Source organism: Astyanax mexicanus, chromosome 5 (genome assembly GCF_023375975.1).
Source record: "Astyanax mexicanus isolate ESR-SI-001 chromosome 5, AstMex3_surface, whole genome shotgun sequence".
NCBI classification, from domain to species: Eukaryota; Metazoa; Chordata; class Actinopteri; order Characiformes; family Acestrorhamphidae; genus Astyanax; species Astyanax mexicanus.
In genome coordinates this window covers 56,187,125-56,206,724 of record NC_064412.1, presented here as the reverse complement: position 1 = coordinate 56,206,724, position 19,600 = coordinate 56,187,125, and the positions used below count along the sequence as shown (strand labels likewise).

The 19,600-nt window shown below is 39.0% G+C and overlaps 1 protein-coding gene across 8 annotated transcripts in view; it reads right to left on the bottom strand.

The window, feature by feature from the left end:
- tns1a (tensin 1a) overlaps positions 1–19,600 on the bottom strand; it is a 129,375-nt gene that overhangs the window by 56,475 nt on the left and 53,300 nt on the right. For 7 of the 8 annotated variants that reach the window (XM_049479870.1, XM_049479871.1, XM_049479866.1 and 4 more), the window contains exons 4-5: positions 7,632–7,670; positions 6,485–6,526 (exon numbers count right to left, since the gene is read on the bottom strand). In XM_049479870.1, coding sequence (XP_049335827.1) covers positions 6,485–6,526; positions 7,632–7,670 — 81 coding nt within the window. Of the gene's footprint in view, positions 1–6,484; positions 6,527–7,631; positions 7,671–10,092; positions 10,187–19,600 lie in introns of those variants that run through there. The other variant, XM_022675342.2, reaches the window with a different exon arrangement.

Below are 19,600 nucleotides of genomic sequence, written 5' to 3'. Positions count from 1 at the left end.
AGGTATAGCTGAATGAATAAGGAACTAATGTTAAGGAAAGCTAAGGATTAAGATCATGCAACATCCGGCAGGAGAGACAGAAAATCATCCATCTTTCCAAGAATGTTTTAACTCCTTCCTGCACCTCATCCATCCTCCATCCCTACCTTGAACAGATTCCCCGTGCTCCGTCTCCATGCTGATCTCAGAGAGCAGAACCGCCGGCGGAATGATGCCACCGGGTTCATGATGGAGGTTAAAAAACTCTTTTCCCCAAAGCCTCAAACCTTCACCCGGGACCTCACATGCTCCAAAACTCCAGATTCCCTCTCTCTCTCTCTCTCTCTCTCTCTCTCTATCACTTACTATCTTACTCTCTATCTCTCACATGACTGTCCTCTATTGCTCTTTTCACTCTCTACCTTTCTTTTCCCTCCCCTTTTCATGCTCCCTCCTCCTGTTCTCACTCTCTCGATGAGCCAGTGATCTTAATTTTCTCCTGCTGTTTCAGAGTGTGTGTGTGTGTGTGTGTGTGTGTGTATGCACTGAGCTGTGCGTGCTCAAAATATCTATCCACAGTGCATTGACAATAACACAATGACCCAGAAACACCCTCGCCAAATATATACAGTATTCATTGTTTTACATTGTATATTTAATATTAAAGACTATATTAAAGCTATACAGGAACACATGCTGAATTATTTAGTAAACAATAAGTGTTAAACAATCCAGAATACTGTATATTTTATACTTTAGATCTTAAAACAATGTTAGGATCCTATCAGTGGTGGTTATGCGCCTACCCAGCTTGTCCAGAAATGCATGTATACAGCAGTCCTTGGCTCAAAGCACAATTACACTTCGGAACTGTAGGGGGAGCCCACAAAAATGTTGCATAAAGTCATTCCTTTTTCACAGCCTCAATAATACAAATTCTTTCTAGGCAATCAAGGGTTTTCCATCCACCAAGTTTTTTGTGAAAAATTAAATCAAATTGGAGGAATAATAATGTAAAGCCCAATGTTAACCACACCCATTTATTGCATGCCATTTGAACATTTTGAGCCATGCATGGTGTACTTTTCCCGACGTTATGACAGCAAAGACACACTGACATGCCTCAAAACAAGCTGCACCATTGACGGCTCACGTATGGATCACTATAAAAGAGCCCAGAGACTGTTATCCTAAAAATCACAGATTAACAGTTAAAACCAAAAACCTTTAAAGAAGCCTGTCCACCACCAACAATCATGTAATCAAGTTTTAAGTGTCTGAGATCACATGATTTTATGCACAATGTTTAATGATCTTATATTAAAAAAATATCCATATAGGTTGATTCCCGTTCCCGTTCTAAAATACAACACATTTCAACACAAAAACAACAAAAAATTATTTATAGACCAAATTTAATAGAAAATACGTAAATAAGTTGGATTTACATTAACCCTCTATGGCAACAACCTACTTTTTTGATTATAACACCATCCCTTTCATTTTTGTAGCTAATGTTCTTTTTTTTGTCACAAAACATCTAGTTTAGTGTTTTGTTTACTTACTAAAACAGTGTTTTAAGTGTTGCCTCAGGTCAACATTATGCAGATAGGCTATGTTTAGGAATAATACTAACGCTAATTTCCTAAAATAAATAATATACTTGCCATAAAAGGGTTAAGTTCATATACATTACTGATAAGTCCCACTGTCTCTGGATCTGAGAAGCTATTGTGTTCATCATTAGTGAGTCTCTATCTGTGAGCTCTTTCAGTAGTCTGGGCTTCATTTGAGTATTTTCGGGCATGGCTCGACCCGGCCAGACGGACCCATGCTGATTCAATTAGGAAAACAATGGGGATCTAACACATAGCTCCCAGCGAGCTGTGCTCCACGCTAACCCAATAAAAACAACCTGCAGTTTCCTGTTTCTGCACCAATAATATCACCCGAGAAAAACACCATCGCTTCCACTAACAGCAGAACAGCAGAACAGCAGCACAGCGGCTCACCTGAGAACCAGGAACCGGCGCCATCATTAAGTAAACACCACTGCTGAATAATCACAAGCTACGGACTGAAGAGAGCGCAGTAATCAATGAACACAAAGCCCTAAAGGCCAGTTGGAGGTTATATAATGGAGGATCTGGCAGCGAGCCCACGGGCGCATCAGTCTGGAGTATTTTCAGAGTAAGGACGACGGGCTAACGGGCTAACAGGCTAACAGGCTAACAGGCTAACCGCATGCACAGTCACAAGGGAGGACCTGAGGTCAGTCGGGGAGCCTGGCTAACTCTGTAATTCATTTTTCAGAGATGACACAGTGAAATATATCAAACTAGACACTTCTCTTTATCTCTGAATCAGCCTTTTACTCTCCTTATATCTTTATCTTTGAAATTTCTACAGTGTTTTCTAGAATATGAAACAAAAATAGCTTATAGCATTCCAAAAGTTTCATTTAATAGTAAAGTTAATAGTAAATATTACCTTGTATCTGCAATAATTGGCTGTGTATTGTATTGTGAGACTTTACAGTCTCTAATTGCAAAAACACATTTGTTTGTGTTTTTCACTAAAACAGAAAGGAATGGAAACACAGATTCCCTTTTAAATACTAAAACTAACTTACCGTATTTTTCGCAGTATAAGGTGCACCAGACTATAAGGTGCACTATCAATAAACGTCTATTTGCTGGTCTATTTTCATACATTTAAACCTAAACTAATGATTTTTACAGTGATTACAGTTTCGATAAGAAATTGTTATTTTTCTTTATGTGATCAGAGCATTAGATTTACTCATTGTTAAAAGTTGTTTAAAAGTTATATTTAAAAAAAATGCAACAAAAACATACTGTTTTTGTAGCTACCACAGCTTTAAACACATAAAAATGCCAGAGGCTTTAAGGTGGAATTCATTTTGCACTAATGTTTATCTGAGATCAAATTTCCCACTTAAAGTAATTTCAGTCCAATCTTGATGTGACAAATCTGCAGCTCAAGATTGATTACCACGGACAATACCTCCTACAAACCTCCCTGTATTTAGTAAAATAAAATAAATCCACTGATTTGAAACACATCAATCAGTAAACCAATCAATAAGTACTAGAGAAATGTGTTGAAATGATTGTACGTGGAAATAGAGTGAATTATCTGTGATAATCGATTGAAGCAGAAAGAGATTAGGATGAAAAATGCTGCAGTATTTATTTGAGGAACTTGAGGACCAAATAGAGGGAAAACAGATTATATTATCAGGAGATAAAGTGTCAGTCTGGCAATGACATAACCTGGACTTATTCTATTAATTTCTGGCATCTCACTTACAAAAACAAGCCTCCTCAAAGTCCTGCTTCAAAGCCTCCGCTAAAGCTTAGAGGCTTCAACCAGTGAAAACTGAGATAAACATTACGACCCTAATGCTAATCCTAATTTACTGTTTCTTTCAAAATAATGAATATTGAAACAGTTTATTCTTATTATACTGTATTAAATGTTTATAATGTATATTAACTGTATATAACTAAGCATCAAGAGCATTAGTGAGTTTAGGATATTGTATGACCATCCCAAAGGTATTAAATGGAGCTTCATGACTCCATAAAACAAGAGAAGAAGTTTTGCTAATCCACTGCCCATATATGCTGTGGACTTTTTTTTATTTCTGGGACCTTGTTTTAATGATCTACAGGTGAGCCATCAACCGTGCACCGTGCAGCTTGATTTACAGTGTGTCAGTGTGTCTTTGCTATCATAACGACAGGAAAAGTACACTTTATGCAGCTCAAAACTCTTAAAAGGCATGTACTAATTCTCTTAATTAATAAAGGCGACCTAGCTGTGTTGTGGTTGGACCTGGCTAATGCCTATGGGTCCATACCACACAAGTTGGTAGAACTCGCTCTCCACCTCCACCATGTTCCCAGTAAGATCAAGGACCTCATCCTGGATTACTACAATAAGTTTAGGATGAGAGTTACTTCTGGGTCAGAGACATCAGACTGGCACAGCATTGAGAAAGGGATAATTACAGGCTGCACCATCTCTGTTGTCCTCTTTTCCCTGGCCATGAACATGGTAGTCAAGTCAGCTGAGGTGGAATGCAGAGGGCCCCTGACCAAGTCAGGTGTACGACAGCCTCCCATCAGAGCCTTTATGGATGACCTCACTGTAACAACCACGTCAGTCCCAGGGTGCAGGTGGATCCTGCAAGGGCTTGAAAAGCTCATGACCTGGGCAAGGATGAGTTTTAAGCCCTCCAAATCACGATCGATGGTCCTGAAAAAGGGGAAGGTGATTGACAAGTTCCGTTTTTCCATCTCAGGAACGGTCATCCCTACCATCACAGAGCAACCAGTGAAGAGCTTGGGGAAACTCTTTGACTCCACCCTGAAGGACTCAGCAGCCATCCAGAAGGCCAGTTTAGAACTCGGTACCTGGCTCACCAAGGTAGACAAGTCTGGCCTGCCTGGTAGGTTTAAAGCCTGGATCTACCAGCATTCAATCCTGCCCCGCATCCTGTGGCCCCTGTTAATCTACGCAGTCCCAATGACAGCAGTTGAGTCCCTGGAGAGGAGGATCAGCAGCTTTCTTCGAAAATGGCTGGGACTTCCTCGCAGCCTCACCAGCGCTGCACTGTATGGTACGAGCAACATCTTGCAGCTTCCTCTCAGGGGTTTGACAGAAGAGTTTATGGTGGCACGCACCAGAGAAGCTCTACAGTACAGGGACTCAAAGGACAGCAAAGTGTCAGCAGCCGGCATCGAGGTGAGGACAGGAAGAAAGTGGAAGGCTAGGGAAGCAGTGAAGCTGGCAGAGTCACGCCTAAGACAGAAGGAATTGGTGGGCACTGAGGCAACAGGCAGAGCAGGCTTGGGGTACTTCCCAAAGATCCTCATTAGCCAGACACGTGGGAAGGAAAGGCACCACCTGATCCAGGAGGAAGTCAGAGCAGGTGTGGAGGAAGAGCGGCTGAGCAGGGTAGTAGGATTACGGCAACAGGGAGCATGGACAAGGTGGGAGAGCGCTCTGAAGCGAAGGATCACCTGGACAAACATCTTGCAGCCGGATTTCCAGCGGGTCCGTTTCCTGGTCCAAGCTGTCTACGACGTCCTGCCAAGCCCAGCGAACCTCCATGTGTGGGGGAAAAGTGAGACACCTTCCTGCCCGCTGTGCTCTGGTAGAGGCTCTTTAGAACACCTCCTCAGCGGCTGCCCGAAGGCTCTAGCAGATGGTCGCTATCGCTGGCGCCATGACCAGGTGCTTAAGGCAGTCGCTGAGAGCGTAGCTTCAGCCATCAGCTCCAGCAAGAACCATCATGCTCCAAAGAAGGCAATCTACTTTGTGAAAGCTGGAGAAAAACCCAGAACAAACAAACATGCGACAGCAGGCCTACTCCATACAGCATCTGACTGGCAGCTGCAGGTCGACCTGGGTAAGCAAATGAGGTTCCCCCAGCAGATCACAACAACAACCCTCCGTCCAGATATGATCATGACCTCTCAGTCTTCAAAACAGCTGATCATACTGGAGTTGACAGTGCCCTGGGAAGAAAACATAGAGGAAGCAAATGAGAGGAAGAGGGCTAAATACCAGGAACTTGTGGAGGAGTGCAGGGGAGGAGGCTGGAAGACGTTCTACGAGCCCATAGAAGTAGGCTGCAGGGGATTTGCAGGGAGGTCTCTGTGCAAGGTCCTCAGCCGCCTGGGCATCGTGGGAGCAGCAAAGAAGAGGGCCATCAAGTCCGCAAGCGAAGCCGCCGAAAAGGCTACTAGGTGGCTTTGGATGAAGAGGGCAGATCCGTGGGTTGCTACTGGGACGCAAGTTGGGGCCTGATCACCCCTGGCTGGGTCGCCTGGGTGAGGGTGTATGATGTTGCAAGACCCGAAACACCCGATGACCTCAGGATACATCACTGATGATGCGTCCCAGTGCATCCATGAGGTGTATTTTAAATAATATATATGGGTGTGATTCATTTTGGGCGTAGTGTGAAATAAACCAATCAGCATGTCATGTCATGTCATGCTATTCCCTTTAAGAGCAGATTGCTATTTTAATGGCGCAGTGCTTCTGCGCTCCCCAGCAGAGGAAACTGAGCTGCTGATTCACACTGTGAAGGAGCTCCAGCAGCTCATTTAAGGGAAAAGCAAAGTTGAGTTTGTGCTGCTGCGTATCCGTGTGTGAGTATCAATGTAGTGCCGAGATAGCAATAAGCGTCTGACTGTTGGCGTCTGTCTAGGTTGTATTCAGTCAGTGGAGCTCCTGTGTTTTCTGTTACCAAGATAAACAAGCAAAACTCCAGAAATGTACCTGAACACACCTCATTTCCAGAACACCACGCCCATCAGTGTAGATATATTCAGAAGCACAATGTTGCTATTTAAACGATGCAGGTGGCAGGAGTGTAAAAATATACTGGTTGTGGGGTGTAAGATAGGACAAGTATTATATAATTGTACAGAAGTTCTTAATGTAAATGAAATGAAATGTAACTTACTGGAGTTTCTACATGCTTCAGGGGGAGATCGTTACTTGGAGGCTGCAGAAGTGAGAGAGTGAGAGAGAGAGAGAGAGAGAGAGAGAGAGAGAGAGAGAGAGAGAGAGAAAGAGAAAGAGAGAGAGAGAATTTGATGTTTTATACAGACACAGCTTATAGTGTTCTGTTGATTTCTATTGACAAATATATTCAATTGCTACAGACATTTTTAGAGGCATACTTGATGTGACTGGTGCTAATTTTTTAACTTATTCAGAAGCACAAAAATTGTCACCACTCAAATAATAGCTTCTCTGGGGTTATCCTGTGGGCTCTTGATCAATAAATCCACAATTATATAACAATATAAATTCACCAAAAATCACCACTGTCATCAAAATAAAAGTAAAAGTACAAAAGCAAATACTATCATATGATTAACATATGTTTTCAGGCAGATGCAACTATAAGAAATATAAAACTACTTAGAAAATTATCTAGAAAATAAAAGCTTATTTGCACAGTAAAACACAAATATAATAAAATTGTAAATAACATGTAATAATAAAACACATTTATATGCTTTTATATGTGTCAATGTGTTCATTAAACTAATCCCAAGCCTGGCAGCTAAGTATTATTGTAGTTTTCAGTTCATCAACTTTGACAAATCAAATCAGATCAATACTTCATTATGTTAAATGAGGCGCGCTGATGATGGAAATGGACAAATCCACACACTGGCTCGAAGCATCCAGGAAAATCTGGTACCAAACTTTGATTAAACTAATTTAGAACAACCTTACAATATATAAAAAATATAACATTATATTTGCATTTACTGTAATGATATACATGGTTTTATGTGAAATATACTTTCTGTGCAGAAAAAAAATATATATTTATTTCGGGATAAATCTTATGGTACTGTTGCTAAACAGTGGCTCTAAACTGTACAGATCATACATTTAAATGCAGTAAAATAAAATCAAAATAGCATCAAATTTGTCATACACTCTTTAAGACTTAATAATAATTTTTATACTCAATAGTGTCAATTTAATGCTGAGCTTTTATCATATGCACAAACCTATTAAAAACTATGCCTGCATACAGTACTGCACATATCAGAACACTATATAAAGTCTATGTAATTTTAGCTTCTTACCAGCTCATAGTTAGTGGGGGGAGCACAGGCTGTGGCTACCTGGAGAGAGAGAGATAAAAAAAAGGAGGAGAGAGAAAGAAGGGAGGAGGGGGAAGAAAGAAAAGAGAGAAGATCATGTCAAAGAACTGATACGCAAAAATAGAAAATTCCAAACAAATAACATTAATTAATATAATTAAATCAAGTATCTTCCACGGATCTCTGTTATCACAGTACTGTTATCAAACTGCTACACTTAGGGTGTGTCAGTGTGTCTTTGCTATCATAATGATGGGAAAAGTACATCTTGCAGAGCTCAAAACAGACAAAATGCATGTACTAATTCTCTTAATTAATCATGAGTGTGGTTAATTTTGGGCGTAATATAATATAAACCAATCAGAGTGTCTCTAATGCTCATCATTCTCTTTAAGAGTAGAACCAGGTGAGCTCTGAATCAGGTGGATTGCTATTTTAACGGTGCAGCTACCTGGACGTGTTCAACAAACTCTTCTCAGCAGAGGAAACTGAGCTGCTGGTTGACGCTGTGAAGGAGCAATTATGTTATTTTATTTAGTATTCAAACAAATATTACGATATAATTCTGAAATTATTGAGTATCCCTACATAAAAAGTGTCCTAATGTGTCATATTTTATATATGTAAAAAAGACTAATTTTAAAGGTGTTTTTTTTCAATCAAGGTGAGCAATTAGGGGTGATATTTTACAATTCACAATGAATTACATTATCTGTATAGCTGTAATTAATCTGTAACAATGTGTACCTCACCAGTAATAGAACACTGTTATTACATGGCTTGTTAATGTGTAACTACACGGTTATTACAGACACTTATTATAAAGTGGCACCAACATATATTGCATCAAGTTTTTTGCAGAAAAAATAGTTGTTTGTAGAAAAATACACTTTTTTGCAACTGTTCCTCTACAACTTCAGCCTTTTTTTTTAAGCCAATAACCATTTTGCACATTGTGCACATTTTTCTAAGCAAGATCTGCTTTCTGCAGAAAGTAGCAGGGCGGTATGTTTGGAAAATAATGCAGTAAGTGTTCAAAAAATTAGATAAATAAAAAAAATTGCAAAGAAAATCATTATCTGCTCTGTTTCTATTTTCTGCTTCATATCTCTCTGTTTTTGCTGCAGTTCAGATCTTTTCTCAGCTGAATTGGCTATTTTTAGTGGGTTTTGGTTCAGTTTAAATAGTTTCCCAGCAGAAGGAAGGAGTTTGGAGGCACAGACTGACACACTATTAATACTGAAGAATGCAGGATCCCAACGCAATCCTGTTAGAGGCATCATCACCTTCAGCCTGTCCTCAGACGACCCCAGCACTTCAAAAAGCAGCAGCAGCTCCTCCTCCATATTCGGTATTGATTTCAGAAATCACATGGCACTTGCTGTGCTATTTGAGGACACAGGCGCAGCAGACTGTTTGTACCGAAATCCCCCGTTTTTCCTGATGGTGAAAACAGGATGTTTTGGGTAGCGGTCAGCGCGGGGAGTATTAGCCGGGTGATTAATGAGCTGATTGGGCGAGGCTGCGCGGCGTGATTGTGTCAGAGGATGTTTGCGTGTCTCCTCGCGCCACGTAAACAATCGTAATTTATCAGTGGAGCGCAGCCGCAGAGGAAGGATGTCATTACTACAGAGAGCCGGAGAACACAGGACCACAGCAGAGCTGCTGTCAGCTGATTGGCAGAGCGCTGATCCCTGTGCCCAGAGATAACAGCATAATACAGCGACGTGCTGAAGGATAATCAATCGGCTCCACATCAGAGAAAACAAGGCCTGATACAGACTTACTTCACTCTCTCCCTCTCTCTTTCTCTCTCTCTCTCTTTCTCTCCTTTAGTGCTTTTAGTTTTCCCACTACCTCAAACACAAGTACACTGACAGTAATCTGACTGTTTTTTTCAGTAAGGAGTAATCTAATGCGTTGCTATTTCCAATCCAGTAATCATATTAAAGTTTTTTATCCAAGTCACTGTGTGTTACTATTTTTATCATTTTCTTAAATAAAAAAATTTAGTACAAACCGGCTGGACGTGTTAAAATGATTAATTAATACACTTTTTTAAAAGCATTAACCCTAAAGCTCTCCTATAGTGTAATAAATAAGGTGAGATGAATGAACACAGATTCACACGCTGTCCTGTATCTTGGTGATGCTCTCAGCATGTTCAGAATGTGTCAGTTAGGAACTTCATTATTTAAAATCATTTAAATAAGTGCTTTAAGGACATTTACACAACTTTTAAAGGGTCTGTGGCACACAAACACACAGGTCACTAAATGGCAGAAATTGCAGAAATATACAAGAAAGAAATGAATGCAAATTAAGCATGTTAAACACTTTGTATTAAACTAGATAATTTACGATAAATCAACACTGATTTAGAATAAAAAAAAAGATCTGCCCCTCTTATCCGCATTATAACACAGATTATTGGTTATCTCACCTGTTGCTGCTGCTGCAGGAGGGTTGCTGCACCTCTCTGGCTCTTTTCTGCTTTCCCCCCTCCTCTCTTTATCTCTCTCTCTCTCTTTCTCTCTCTCTCTCACACACACACTCTCACACACACTCTCACACTCTTTCTCACGGTCACATCCCTGTCCTGCACATGCCACTTCTGGACGCAGCCTAAAATGCTGAACGTCAGAGACCCGGCTGCTTTGCTTTCCAGTTAAATTAGAAAAAAAAAATGAAAAATGTAATCCTGAAAAAGTGCCAAAATATTCCCAAACACTCCAGCAGTAGAGCAGGTATTTCAGCGAGTGTAAACGTTTCTCCCAGCAGACTGAGCCCCGTCTCGTCCTGAAGAGCAGCCCGAGGCTATATATGGCCAAAAGAAGCCAAAGTGCCAATTCAGTTTCCAGATAGAGGCAGTTTAGTGGAGAACCACAGCTTGTGCATATTTGAGACTGCTGCATGTAGACCGGCCAGACTCGAACATTTTACTCTCTCTCTTTTTCTCTCTCTCTCTCTCTCTCTCTCTCTCTCACTGTTTCTCTCTCTCTCTCTCTCTCTGAATATATTCAGGAACACGTGTGTGGTGTGGTGTGGTGTGGAACGCCAGCCAAGAGTAAGAGTAGGCATTCCAGCATGCGTAGAGAGCTGTGACACAGTAGACACACACCCCATTCCCTCCCTCCCTCCTTTACTCCTTCTCTCCTTTACTCCATCCCTCCATTCATCCATCCATCCATCCATCCATCCATTCCCACCCATGCTGTACTGTATAAAAAAAACCCTCTGTACAGGTAAAACTTTAAAAAGCATGCAGACTCCGCTCTGCTGCTTCCTCTGCTGCAGTATTTAATAGGTAGTTAATAAAACGCTTCCTCGCTGTGACTGTGAGGAGGTACACCAGCGGTAACATCAGGAGTCTCGTACAGGATCTAGTTCTGCTCTGTTGCGTAACATCGTTCAGACCCAGTCAGCAGGTGAACTTCAAAGCAGAATTATGAGCCACATGGAAAGCTTTATGCTTTATGACGGAAAAATGCTTAAAATGTGGAGTAAATTTCACATTTTGAGCAACAAAAAGCAAATAACAAAGGAAAACTACACTTTAATTGTTCATACTTATGCACAAAGATAAATAAGGTTTTATTATTATTATTTGTATTATTTTTTGTTAGCTACAGATAAAATATACTTCAATTTTTCATTACATACCTATAACTACTGATGCAGCTGAAATGTTAGGCTGACGCTGATATGTATTACTTTTTAAGTACACATCTGTTAATAATGATAAACATAACAGAATATATATTTATATATTGGGCTTTATACTGTATATCAGGCTTTTTTAAGTAATCAAGCAAGATTTTAAAGCATAATTATGGCTTTATGCTTTATGATGGAACAATAGTTTGAATGTGGAAATCCAGAACTGTGCATGTAAACTAAATTGCACATTTGTAGATTTATTACTCTCTAAAAAAGTTATTTTTTTATCCATGAAAAAATTACATGTTTATTTTACGTTCTAAGAATACAAATACAATAAGGCAATTATTTAATTATGTTAATGCCAATGAACATAATAACAGAATGTGTGCAAATTGAGCAGACATCCCACCTTTCTCATGACTTCCAGGATTCTCTCGCATATTGACAGCAGTCCCCTGTTGTCTTTAAATCATATACAATATCCTGGAAATCAGTTTTGGGGGGTAGTGCACTATAGGACTCGATAGGACTCGATAGGTTTTTGTTTTTAATGGCTTACTTTTTTCTTTTACATTCCATTTACTTTTATACTTTAAGGAGTTTTTAATCATTTTAAGCCCTATGTTAATCTATACTTCTACCTACAGAGTAACGAATGTAGATACTTTTCACAGCTTCGATAGTGGATTATTTTGATTATGATATATTTTGTTTTGCTTTTTCTTCAGTAAGATCAGAGGAACCCCGTGCTGATCTGAGTGCAGTGTGGGACGGTGTGTGAGTTTAGTTTATAACAGGAGGGAAATATTTGACTCGCGGCTGAACTTGGTCATGACCTTCAGGATCCGTCTCTCCCTCAGTGTGTTCTCCAGCTCTCTGGAGCCACCCATCAAGAGTGAGGTAACCATGGAAACACACAGTGACAGCTCTTTGAAGTGGTGTGTGTGTAGGGTGTGTGTGTGTGTGTGTGTGTGTGGGTGTGTGTGCCACTACAACAAAGTACCCACTGTGGGAAAGCTTGACTGGAGCCTGAATTGGAGCTCGCTCTGATAAGTAGAAAATATGGAACAGGTATAGTGGCTCTATTATGAAGCAGGAAAGATCTTTCTTTCTTTTTCTCTCTCTCTCTTTCTCTCTTTCTCTCTTTCTCACTCTAGTAGTTCTTTACTCTGTCTTTCAGTTCTACAACATAAGGCCCAAAAGGCCTTAAAACCATGAACTAAACTTTAAGACTCCATCATTTTAGTGTCGTGAGGGTCTAAACATTAGACAAATATTTTAAATTTAGTGTAAATTCATAAATCAAACAATACAATACATTGGGCCCTATCATACACCCTGTGCCAGGCTTGTCACAATGCTCTTTCCTATTTTAAACCCTATCAATAGTCTATTTTCACGCCTTGCGCCCGCGCTGTTGAAATAGCGTCAGTGTTTAATAAATAACTCTACACTGATGGGTGTGGTGGTCTGGAAGTAAGGTGTGTTCAGGTAAATTCCTGCAGTTCTTCTTCTCCTGTCAGATTAACTCTAATTCTAATTCTCTTCTCTGCTGAAACTGAGTCTCACTCCTTAATCATGTTAATCTAAAGAGCTAAAGGCTAAAGCTGCTGTTTCCATGTGGGTCAGCCAGACGTCTTCCTGCAGCAGTTTTTTTTTCTCCAGTTTCTAAGAGTCTTTATTTGAAGGTGTAGAAACAGTACTCACCGATCTCTGACTTCATCTGTAATTTCTCTAAAGAAAAGAAAAGAACTTCTACTTTTAACAGTTACAGAGTTCTCTGTGTTTCTGTGTCTTTTTAAGATGATGAGTTATTATGATGATAAACGTGTGAATGTGCTGTAAGTGTGTAAGTGTGTAAATGCTGCTGCTGTAGAGAGTAACAGCAGTAACACCATCTGTTCTAATACTGCGTTAATAAAGCTCAGTTTATTTCCACTGCTATTACCAGCTGTAAGGTGTTCTCAATTAATTATTTGCTCAAAAATATGAAATGCAGTAATGGATGCTTATTAATAAATTAAATAAAGTTGTTCAGGTAAAACATCTGCAAGTTGTACATGGAGACTACCAAACGTTTGGACATAACAAAGTGTAAATATATGGAACATCCTTTAAAGACTCACAAGTCCGGACATTAAAGTATTCAATTACAGATAATTAAACATAACAAAAACACAAAATGTGTCATGTACAGAGGTTTTTTAGATCTGCTAAATTTAACAAACAAATTATACAAAAATGTGTTCCAGAATGTGCAGAAAATGCTAAATTATACATTTTTTACAAAGTTATTTCACTTAGAAAAAAATGTAAAATTATCAGACTGCATACGTTTAAATAAACTGTACATGTTGCACAATTTTTACAAACAGTACAGTAACAGAGTCACAAACAGAAGAATTTTACAGCATGTGTGTGTGTGTGTGTGTGTGTGTGTCTGAGTGAATAGAAACATAACTGTCAGGTTTAATAGCTTCCCAAACCTACTATTTTGGGTTACATAAAGAAGGAACAGAATTCAGCAGGTTTTAAGGTTGTTCTCGCCGCACTGGGAACATGATGTTGGAGTTGGAAGGAAAGAACGGAAACATTCAAATATCGGTTCTGTTCAGAGCGAAAAAACTGATGTTCTGTATTTTTGAACCCTGGTCTGAAGAGTTAAACATCAGATAAATGTTTGAGAGTGTTTAGGCACTGATAAAATAAATGCTGACAGCGATCTTAAGTCTCCGGACTACATTGCCCAGGATGCACCACACACCGACATTACATCCAATCCCGATCACATGACACAGCACAGGATACTTTTAGGAAGCAGATCACCTGAGTAGTAGCCACTTGGTTTAGCCCTATAAAAGGGGTTCATTTGCGCTTAGTCTTTGCTGTTTGCTATTGTTGACCCTTTTCTTTTTGATCATCCCTTTAACAGATACATTTATTAATAAAGTATATATTTTATCTGCATCTGCATGTGCCTAAATTCTGCCCAGCCATGACTATTATATAACTTTGCAAACAATAGATGTGTTCTAACATCTCTTCTATTTAAACTACCCTGTATAGTAGGACAGTCTGTCTCCTAAAATACTGTAAAGAGACTTCTATTAAATCAACTAAAAGAATCAGAATTTTTAAAGTTTTTTAAAAGAATCAAGGCTCTGACACCATCATCACACATCTCCAAACATGGAAAACTGTCTGCATCTTCTGAAAGCAGAGGCCACTCCATGCATTTCACCGCCAAGACACATAAACCTCCATCAATTAACATGCCTGACACTGTTTATTTCCCCAAAACAGCGGCTAAAAGTCAAACGAACGAGACGTCTGTCAGCAAAAAGCACGCCGGCCGTTTCTTAAACACAACCGCTTGCTTTTTTCGCTCAATTCTGAAAAACAGCCAAGGCCTTTCATCCTAAATCAGCCTCCTGATTCGCCACTTTGTGTCGGCAAGTCGTTTCCTGTGCGGGAAAAATGAAAATAGCGGGAATTAGCTGAGCCTAAATGACTGAAAAGGTTTTAATCCAGCTGGAAGATCAAAAGAGGTCACCTGACTCCTGCAGCAGATTATATCAGTGTTTTCTTTGCTCTTTAACCCGTTCAGACCTGAATTATCTCCAGCGATGTTAAAAAAATAATAATGCTTTGTTTTTGTCTCTAATTAATATTCTACTCTAGAATCTATATAGCAAATAAATCAATTGAACTAAAATATTTACTTTTTTCCATTTCGTTGTAAGCCTACATTTTATATTTCATATTGATATTTTAATTTTTTAAACGATCCATAAACAGTTAAACATTTTTAAAAAGTGTTCTGAATCACATTAAATTAGCCAAAAAAAGGGCTGTGACTTTCACTCAATTGCCCTAGTACTACTGTTTGTACAGTTTTTTTTACTTACTGATTCATCGGTTTATCAACTTGTTCATTGGCTGGTTTATGGTCTATTCTGATGGAAAGAGCTCTCAATTAATATTTATAAATAAAGAAAATACATGACGCCCATTGTAATGGATGCAGGGTCTGAAAGGGTTAATCTAATCTAAATTGTTCAATACAGTGCTCCCATTGGATCGGTTTAATCACACACACTTTGACATCCACAGTTTTTTGGCTTTTTAGCCTTATATGGCAATGTGGTGAGATGTGTTCACACACTGCACTCATGAGTAAAAACAAGCTGCAGCTCAATAAATCCTGCTGCTTAGCGCTGATTATAGTTTCTCGAGAAACACTCCGTTTCCCATTGATATACTCCGCATAAACGCATATTTGAGAGAAACACGAAGATGAAAGTGCAGATATTTGTGGTGAGGCCAACTCTAAATGGCCTGCCTTTTGCCAAAACGCAGAGTTTTTGCGTCCACCTCCGTCCTCCCAGCGCCAAACCCAGTCCTAAATACCCTGGCCTGCACTCGGAGCGGCGCGGGCGCGCGGCCAGAAACACGGCTTTTTCGATTACACGGCAGCCATAAATGTACCATAATGATAAAGTAGCGCAGTGCTGGTCAGTGATGTGTGTGTGTGTGTGTGTGTCTGAGAGAGAGAAAGAGAGAAAGAGAGAAAGAAGTAAAGCAACACAGAAGGAAAACAGCAGCTAGCATTGGCAGTGTACGGGAGGATAAGCTGTTCCACACTTCCAGTGAAGCTAATCAGGAATCAGTGAAGCTAATCAGTTATTTTAAGATTAAAAAATCCCACATCCCCCTGCATCATTTCAAACATACAAAACCGTCTTTCATAAGCCGCGTGCATTCAGAGTGCAGCCAGCATCTAAACACCAACTGAGTCACTAACAGACTCAACGGGAGACGCTAACATAGCATGAGAAGCTAACCTGCTAACCTGAAAAACTAGCATTGAGACTTGAGGTACAAATAAAAACATATATATATATATTTTTTTTTTTTAGCTGCCCAAAAGCCTATAAAGCAAACTGCCACCCACTGTTCAAAGTTCACTGGTGAACAGTGCTATTCCAACCTTATGAACGATCCTGTGGCTGGATGCAATCAAATCATCACAGAACTGGTGTTGAGTCAAAATCCGTCTCTCTTTAGCATGCAGGAGCATCACACAGCTGTCTAGATGCAAGCAATTACACTGGTGATTCCTGTATCTACTGTAACTGTAGATTAACCCTTTATTTATAAACAAATAAAATTATTAATTCTTCTTGATGACATATAAAAAGAATATATCATTAGTAATCCAGTCCCACAGTGACAGCCTGTCACTTTACTTGGAGCGCACAAAGACCTGTTATAATACATTATAACAGTGACTATAACTAATAGTATATTGAATATAAGTTTTATAGTATTATACAGGGTGTTTTTATAAGTTGGCAGCTTTTTCAGTCATAATGCATACTGTAATTCTACAATACGAAGAGTTTCTTGGTATTGATGTATAGCATGTTATAAACACAGCTATTAAAGCTCTATTAATGCATTATGATCACAATTCATAATGGATAATAAACATGGTTATAATGGGTTATACATTTTGATAAATATGTATATAGCCATGTACATAATGCCTTATGAATGTATTATAATTATAATGAGTTATGAGTATGTTCATAGAGTCTTTAAGAGATGACATTTATAGAAAGTGTTACCAAAAATTCAAAGCAGTAATAACTGCAGTGTGAAACCGAAACTAAACGGAACAAACGTACATGATATAATAACACATGATCCATGGTGCTAACGACATGTTTTCTATTCTATTTTCTATTGTAAGTAGGCAGAAACACATTAAATATATATAAATTACACTGTAATATTTCTGTATGATGCAGTTTATGAGTATAAAGCTCCAGTACTCCTGTGCTGAAGCTGCTGAGTGAGATGGAGCAGAGCTGCTGTTGCTGGGTGGAGTCTCTCTCCAGGAGGAAAACCCAGCCTGGTCTGATCCGGAACACCACACCATTACACACACTTCCTTCCAACCATTCAAATCCACACCAAACTAAAGCGCCGAGTGCCAGAGATACACTCTCACAACAGAGTTTACCTAATCACAACCCAACTCAATCAGCACCACTCTACTAAAACACTGGGTTGGGCTTTCTTCACTCTCTAAACTCTTTAAAAGCCTCTAAAAGCCTCAGATCCTGCTGGAAACACTCCTTTAAGATTGTGCTACATGTTGACACGATCGTGTTACTTCATTTTAAAAGAGATTTAAGGCACACTTTTACTTTTTTGTTGCACCTGAGCAAAGCACTTTTGGTACAAGTTACTGATTTTTCTCCCAAATTGCTACAAGCAATTACCACTAACAGTAATTCTGAGAACTGGATTTAACTACACTGTATGCATCGTATTTTCCTTATGTATGAATTCTATCAGTCAGGTATTAGGGAGCAGTAAAGACACTCCTCTAAAGTACAGAGTTATACAAGTTAAGAGTTTCAGTTCAGTTTAGTTCTCCAGCAGTATTAGCATTACCCGCTAACCGCGCTAAGCACTAGCTCTTTCACCATTCAGAGGTGCATATTATCGACCTGTAGCCTGCTGCTAACCCCGGCTAGCACTGCTGGAGTAGCATTAGCATTACCTGCTAACCATGCTTAGCACTAACGGTTAGCTGCTAATGCTAATGCTCCAGCTTTATTGGAAATATAAGAAGTAGAAAATAGAAATCTGTGTAGATTAGCATCCAGCATTTGTTTGTTAGCAACTTGTCTGACTCGTCTAAAATGTTTTTTTTTTTTAAGAGTTTCAGTTCTGTTTACTTAACTTAGCTTAGCTTTACAGGTTTACAGATCTGCTGAATTAGAAGGAAAACATGGCGACACCCCTGTTCCTTACTAGTGTCACATAAAATGTGCCTTATAATCCGGTGCACCTTATGTATGAAAATAGACCAGAAAATAGATGTTTATTGACAGTGCGCATTATAGTCCAAAAAATAGAGTAGATTTAAGTTGGTAGAAAAAAAATTGAGTAGATTTAAACTTAAATTTTCATCGTTTTTTTTTTACTATTCTCTGGTAGTTAAGCAAATGTAAAACCAATTATCATTGTTAACGCACTGGGTTTTAATATAATTCACTGTTTTTAGTTCCAGTTCCTCTCTTTGCCTAATGCTTTATAGACCATTCTTCCGCCAAACATAACAAACAACACTTTGTTCTGAAACCTCCAAACACCTCCAAACACCTCCGAACACATCTCAATCAGCCCGCTCTGTCATCTGGGAGGACGTGAGCTGAAATCGCTCATTACAGACAAACTGCACAGTCGTAACAAACCTAGCGTTTCCTCAGGGCTCCAACAACAGAGATCAATGCAGGGGTGGACACGGTCACGGCCAAGGAAAATACATTACTCATCATTAACGGCGGGGGAACGGCCTGGAGATCAGCCGCCGTCTGGACCCTCATTAATGGACTGATTTCTCCAGACTAAGCTTGTTTTCTTTAACTTCCACTGACCATTAAACCCAGAACACCATGTTACCAAACTCAACCAAGAACCAGGAACCAAGACCAGCCAAAAACCACCAAACACAGCTTCAAACCACAGACCACCAATAATACACCATTCTGTTGTAGCAGAATTACAGAATTTAGCAGAAATGAGCAAAAAACTGTAACCATATTTAAACAATAAAAGATAATATCCCACTTTAAACCTACTGATGATGGGATTCATAAAATACACCACCAAGTTTGCTCTGACATTAAGAGCAAACACACGCAGCACTGCAGTAAAATCTGTATTTGTTTATTCATAAACCATAATTACCAGCATGTTTTAATTTAATTCATAATTAAATGTTGATCAAATTCAAGCAGGTAAAGCTCCACTACGTTTTTTTATATTTCATTTTATATTTGTTTAACAGTTAAACAATAACAAAAGCTAATATTCAAATACAGTCCAATTATACTTTAGATAAATGATTAATAGCTAGTTAATATTTATGTTTAGTATTTAGTGTGCTCACTCTGGACTATATTTATTAACATTTGTATGAAGAAAATTCCCTTTTAAACCACTTTTTTTTTAAAGATTCTCACATTTATCAGTGTTTTCTTTTTTTTTTTTTTTTTACTTTTTTTTTTATCCACATTAGGACAATAGGAAAATCATTATAAGAGCAGAGCTGTAGAACAATTACTGTATAAACCTGAGAAAATCTTCTGAATGTTTTTGTGAATGAAGCCCATCATGAATCCTGCAGTCTTTTATTTTAATACGATAATCTGAGTGTTGGGAGGACAGAACAAACATGTCATTTAAGAAAGAAATGATGAAAGTGAATA